At 42.8% G+C, this 7136-nt stretch overlaps 1 protein-coding gene across 1 annotated transcript in view; it reads left to right on the forward strand.

Moving 5' to 3' along the window:
* pdzd8 (PDZ domain containing 8) overlaps positions 1-4596 on the forward strand; it is a 52983-nt gene extending 48387 nt beyond the window's left edge. The window contains exon 5 of the mRNA XM_010892256.5: positions 40-4596. Within this exon, the coding sequence (XP_010890558.1) occupies positions 40-2297 (2258 nt within the window). The 3' untranslated portion in view covers positions 2298-4596. The remainder of the gene's footprint in view (positions 1-39) is intronic.
* Positions 4597-7136: the final 2540 nt, after the last annotated feature.

A 7136-nucleotide genomic window follows, 5' to 3' on the forward strand; every position in this document is an offset into this window, starting at 1 on the left:
TAGATCAAAAATCTGTCTAAAATGTTCTCCTCTTGGCAGGTGTCAATGTGACATCCTCTGTCCAAGTGCCCAAACTGCTGAAACAAGCTGGGGAAAGGGTGCTGGTGCTGTACGAGAGGCCTTTGCGTCACCAGAACGCCACTGTGGGCCTGGGAGCCCAGCAGGATGGGCTGGGTCATATAGAGGAACCCAGTTTCATCCCCCCACAGGCGGGCTACGAGGAGGACCCGGCCCCCATTACCACCCTTGCTGACATATCCGACAGCAAAGACATGGACTCTGAGTTTGAAGAGTTGATTGTGGACCCCAAGCCTAGCTCACTCAGCAGCAGTGCAGAGGCCAGGGAGGACTTCCTGTCTGTAAACCAAAGCCCTAAAAGGACTGTGGCCAATTTGGCCTCAAAACCCCTCGGCAGCATATCACCCATCCTCAACCGCAAACTGAACCTGGCAGGGCTTCAGTCACCGGCCAGACCCCCACCCACACCAAAGCCCTCGCCACACAAGAGTGCCGAGTCAGGAGAGGGACCACAGCGCCCCACTGTACCCCCTCCACCCCCACCCACTCGCCCACCAGTGCCCCCTAGACCCCAAATTAAATTAACGTCAGCCTGTTCTGAAACCCAAAGTCTGCTAGAAGGGAGTGAATCACTCGCTATGGCTGACAAAACCCCAGAAAAGACTCAAACATACTCCGGAGGAATTAATGGCGACAAAAACAGTGCTGTGACGACACCTGTAAAACAGCCTGAACCAAAGCCGGTGGTCAAACCGCCTGAACCTTGCGAAGAGCTGCCAGTGGCCCCTCCTGCCCCGAACAAGCAGGACTTGGCCAGAGACAAGGTTTCTGAGAGCTCCATCAATACCAGAGACAGCACGGAAGACCAATCGACGTGGGAGTCTTCGGAGATCATGTTCCGTAACCGAATGGCCCATTGGGGCCATGCCTCTGTGGTGTTTGAGGTGGAGAGCAACCATAAGTACCTTAACGTGGCCCTGTGGTGCAAAGACCCCTTCAAGCTAGGCAGTCTGCTGTGTCTGGGCCATGTCAGCCTGAAATTAGAGCACATCGCCCTGGAATGCCTGTCCACGTCCTCGTCCGAGTACCAGAGCACCTTCAGACTGGAAGCCCCAGAACCCAGGGCCAGCGTTAGCCGTACTGCCCTGCGCAGCCTCAGCACTCACAAGGGCTTCAACGAGAAGCTGTGCTACGGAGACGTCACCCTCAACTTCAGCTACCTGGCCGATGGAGATTCAGACATGTGCGGCGGGCTCTCCGAGCTTGAGAGGAAAGCCAGTGTGCCAGACGAGGAGCTGAGGGAAAGGGAGCATGTTTCCTGCATTCCTCGTGAAGACCTGGCCTACAGCGGCATACAACTTGTGGAGGTGCGTCACAACTTCCAGGACACCCAGTTCCAGAACCCCACCTGGTGCGAGTACTGCAAGAAGAAGGTGTGGACCAAGGCTGCATCCCAGTGCATGATCTGCTCCTACGTTTGCCACAAGAAGTGCCAGGAGAAGTGCCTGGCAGAGTACCCTCTCTGTGTGGCCGCCACCGACCGGCGCAGTGCTGACCCGGAGGCCAAGTCTACCATTAACCGTGCCACAACGGGCCTCAGCCGACACATCATCAACACCGGCACCCGTCTGCTCAACCTGCGCCAGGTGCCCAAGAGCCGGCTGGCGGAGCAAGCGGCTGATGTGGTGCCGGATGCAGTACACACCCCGGATATCTCAGACAACGAGAGCAGTGACACGGAGACCTACACCGGGGCCAGTCCTTCCAAACATGCTACCGGCGGCAGCAACAAGCTGGTACGGCGGGAGGGTGGATTGGACGACAGCGTGTTCATCGCAGTGAAGGAGATCGGCCGGGACCTGTACCGGGGCCTACCCACTGACGAGCGCTCGCAGAAGCTGGAGCTGATGCTGGATAAGCTGCAGCAGGAGATCGACCAGGAGCTGGAGCACAACAATGCCCTGGTTCTGGAGGAGAAGGAGACAGGGGACGCCCGGAGAAAAGCCCTGATCGCGTCCGCCCTGGCTAAATCTGGGGAAAGGCTTCAGGCTCTAACCCTGCTTATGATCCACTACCGGGCAGGCATTGAGGATCTTGAGTCCGTGGACAGTACCAGCACATCCCCCTCGGAGCCGCAAGGCTTAAAGACCAAGGGGGTGGCCCTGGAAGAAGCCTTGCTGGAGCCAGAGGTTTATGACAGTGACATATGCAACCCAGTTGAGGCCCAGCAGTCGGAAGACATCACAGAGGAGCAGATCTGTGTTGAGGCGCTCCACTAGTAGAAAGGAATAAGATGAGGGATGGGCTTGAGACTCACAGCAAAATTATTTTAACCTACTTCTGAAGATTAACAGTGGTTTGGTCTAGGGTGTAATTGTGTGTTTGTTAATCAGTTGTTAAGCTGATTCATTTTTGATTTGGGGAGACCACTCCTTTTGTCCCAAAGAACTGCATTTTGTTTTCCCTTAAATTATCCTTTTAAAGGAAGCCGTCAAACTTAATGGTGACATCCTTTAATTGGCACTGAGGATCAGTCTTTAAGGGCAATCTGTACGTTTAAGCTTATTGAAGAATTTTTTGTGTAACAATTCTTTTATTTAAGTTTATGATTGTTATTGTTATTGTTCTCCTTACCGCGCACCTTAAAACATAACTTCTATTTTCATACTGCTTGAAAATGTTAAACTTAAATGTTTGTATTCAATATGTTTTGAATGTTACAGTTCAGTATTTTATTGTTACAAGTTAGAGCAACTGATATTCCATGTTGCAAATTAAATGTGGTCACCATAGTAAGAGCTATGCAAACAGCAAAGAGCTCTGTTTAATCTAAAATGTCTTTGGGATAGGGAATAAATATTACTTTGTTTTGCTGTGAGTAGCATGCCCATTTCGTTCAATTGGACACCTTGCAGTGTGTCTAATGGAAGACAACAGTGTGCAAATGCAGAAAAAAGAAATCCACCATATGGAAATTTATGTTTCAGATATAAATGTACATTTGTCTGATATGTCACACATCTTCTGTTTGTAAGCACTTTTACTTGTAAATCGTAATTTAATTTTAGAAATCACCCATGACTTTTCCATTCTTTTTGACTTTTTTGAATTTTGGCTAACTGCAAGCTCATGTGATAGTAGAATGAAACTGACAATGTTGTGGGGATGAGGATGGTCTGTCCCCTGACTTCCTTAATTTAGCTTGTATCACTGAGGCCAAAAGGTTTCACTTATGACCCATTGTTTAACCAGCACATTTACTATACTTATTTTTCTCTCTTGACTTTTGCTTTTAGAGTGGTGTAATATTTCTTATATTTGTCATTTAGAATGTATTAATTATTAACCACCTGTTTTGTCTTGCCCTCCTCTTTCCGAATAATTTCTTTTTATGGATGTAATATTCCTGAATGAAAACTCAACTATGGTGGTGGTGTTATCCAATCATGTTACTTCAGACAAAATGCTTGCTTTCAAATTCTTATCGCTAGATGCAAAGTATTTATGTATTCACGGCAGAAAGTTCATTTAGCTGGTTCATCTCAGTATGAATGTTTTTGTGTAAGATACAGGATCATATCTCTTTTTTTTGTTTTGTTTTATTGTGTGGGTGTGTGTGTGGGTGTATGTGTGTTTGCCTTTATTTACTTGATGATGATTGTTGGGTCTGATTGATTGTTAAATGCTCTGAGCAGTTAGATAGTGTCATTGGCCTTTGAAAGTTGTACTTAATAAAATGTATGTCCATTTATATTTAAGTGTGTATACAGTCCAGCACAAACCCTCTAAGGAAATGCAAACACTGGTGTAACCCAATATGGTGATATAATCGTGACCGGCCAAAAACGTATGCAAACTTAAGAAAAATGTGGTCAAGCACAGCAGGATAGCATTTGTTTCATGTAAAATATCAGAAAAGGATAGTGTAATTCGCTACCTATGGGGCCCAAAGTGTCTAGATACGATCACTATGACTTCTATTGTATTTTGACCAGGCTTATGGAAATTGATTTAGCACATGACTATAGCTTGTCAGGTACAGGCATTTGTGACTGCAGTCAGATTACAGATAATAGAAAAGGAGTGAAGGCCAAAAAGCAAAGCCACATATGTGCAATAGACGTGATGTATACTCTTGTAGATACTGGCTTGGCTGCTTATTGTTGATCCCTTCTTAATCGGCATACATTCAGATTCTTGTGCAATATTTTTGTAGGAAACAAAGATAATTCTTCTGTTTTTTCTCTCTGAAGTCAACTGTCCTGTTGAACTGTTGAGTATCTTTGGGCCCCTGGGCTAGAATTGAGATTTTAAGAGTACACAAAACAAATTTTGGTCTGTATCTCGCTATTTCCGCTACTACTGCTGCTCTGCTGTTTTAGCTCTTTAAACTCATTAACATACTCCAGATGTCTCCCCCTGTCTCACAGTATACAATAGTATAACATAGTGTCTGCCATGGCTTTCTGCTGTTGAGATTTTGATTTGTAAGAGGGATGTTGTACACAGTCCTAGAGATGGATCATGTGATAAAGCGCTAATGTACATAGCCTCAATAAACAAGTTCACTTGAAGTCACCTGAGTTGTGTGTTCTTACAGTATAGTCTTTGAATGAGATTCAATACTGAACTAATTCTGAAGGTACTGTAAACTTTGAAAGATACTGAACGTGATGTTATTGGCAGAAGGTAGCCAACTGCAGTGGTTGGAACATTGGGCCAGTGCCCAAAAGGTTGACTGTTTGAATATTCAAGCCCACATGATCAAGTTATCTGTTGAGGTGCCTTTTAGCAAGGCATTAATCCTTGATTGCTCCTATAAGTTGCTCTGGATAAAGGACATTTAAATGTAAAGCACTTCTAACATTTGTTTTCCAGATAGAAATTAATAACATATATTACATATAAGAGTTTGTGACATCATATGAAATGGATTACTTATTTGAATGGATGGTTTTTGGGGACCCACTTTGGCTTGTGCGCTACGTTTGACTGAAATGATACAAATCCTCTGTTATGTTGCATGGCTTTAAGGATTTACCTTCTGTCATACATTCTCTTTGTGAAACATTCCATCAGTCTAATCGCCTTTGTCTCAGACAGGCCTGTTTGCTAGACCAAGTGAAACTGAAGACTGTCGTGATTTTGTGGGAACTATAAGTGTGTTTCTTGTTGGAGTGGGACGTCATTGTGTGAGCATCTGGTAAGTAATTGGAGCCCAGTAGTGAGATGATGATTACAGTGTGTCTTCTGATGACACATCCCCTCATCATCAGTTTCTGTTCCCCCACCATCAACTACGGCCTTAAAGAAATCAAGAATGGAATGCATTTCTTTTCAGTCACCAACAGTGAACCACACCAGCAGACTTCGATCAGTTGAACTTCCTGCTGTTTTTAAAATGGTCAGCCAGTGTTCACATACTGATTTCACCCAAACACTTTGAGTATACAACATTTATTTTTTGGTATCCCATCCCCACTGAGTATCAACATATATTACACAGTACACTTTAGACGTAAACAACCAGTCCAGAATATATAAAATCTCAACTTCAGTTTTTTTTTGTACTAGTTAGTATTCGATATACACACAAGCAACATTTCAGAAGGCACACACATCAACACATGCACACACACGTTTGTGCACGTGTGCAATAGAGTTCTGATATAAATGAATGACGAAAGATATAATTTCCACAATATATCATCTATTGTATATCTAACATGATCCAACAATATATTGCAAAATAACAGTTATCTTTCAGAATAGAAGCAATCTTGACATTACAATATTTCAACTGAGGAAGCAGAAATATACATATAAGGGAAAATAGTGACACTTAGTGATGGTGTCAGTAAACGTTCTTTTTGTCAACTTCGCCAGAGATGCTTCCATCATTTGGATAATATAAAACTCCACTGAAAAGACTGGTAATTCAGCAAACACATTATGCAAATAAAATGTCATATGCTTAAAAATGTGCTGATGTGATTTTCAATGACAAGGGCATAAAAGCAATTTGCACAAATTTGCAAGATATCAAAATTGTAGGTTTGCTTGGAGAAGCAAATAATGACTGGAAATAAACATACTTTGCAGAACAACAGCACATTTATTTGATGGGTATTAGCTGTGCTTTGTATGCCAAGCTCTATCTGTAAGATCACAGTGGTCTTGACAATAAGCAGAATAGTAGATAAGTCTATATTTTTTATTTTCTACTTCAGGACAAACAGGACAGTGTTGTAGGTTAATACTGGTAACTGAATACACACAAAAGTCCTTAAAGACATTGTTGCCAGGGACAAGTCAGCCACTGAAAGCCTGAGACTGAAGTGGGCATGATGCCATGTATATTAACTTCTGGTCAATTTGGAAAATCTTATTTAATCTTTCATATAAATGAGTGGCATGTATTGTTGTAGTCATTTTTATTGCAAGTGGCAGAGGCATTGCTAAGATCACAATACATTCTTGGGACAGAAAGTACAGGGTTCTGAATGCTAGCGGCCTATACACAAACATTATCATAATCCGAATAATGGATGAATTGATCAGGGGCTATTATTATTACAAAAAAATATATATCTCAATTTGAGATCGGGGGCTATTCACAAAAGATCCAGGTCTAACGACGCCACTGGCAAGTGATCAGTAAGTTCACAAAATGTTCCTAGAATTGTCATTGGAGTTGAATGTCCAGACTATTAGATAATTTTCACTTCAGTTATCTGTAAAAAGTGCTGATGTCCCGAAAATAATTCATTCCATATTCATTCAGATACAAGCCTGTTTTCCACCCATTCAAATGGCTTACTCCAATGCATGTATACATAAAGAAATACTACAAATATGACTTTCCATGACAACACATGTTTCCATTCAGGAATTTTTTCATTTAAAAAACCTGTGTTCAATAAGTTTTGTTAATTGAATCAACTAAAGAAATTATTGTAAAAGTGCACTCCAGTCACATCATCACATTGATATTGCCAAGCTCTTTTAAAATCCCACTTCTGTTTAAAAAAGGTGTTCTCCCCTTGTCTAAGATGTACCTCAACCTGTCTGAATCCAACATGACCAATCCCAACCAGAATCAAAATGAGGTTCAGGTG

This window comes from Esox lucius, chromosome 6, assembly GCF_011004845.1.
Source record: "Esox lucius isolate fEsoLuc1 chromosome 6, fEsoLuc1.pri, whole genome shotgun sequence".
Lineage (NCBI taxonomy): Eukaryota > Metazoa > Chordata > Actinopteri > Esociformes > Esocidae > Esox > Esox lucius.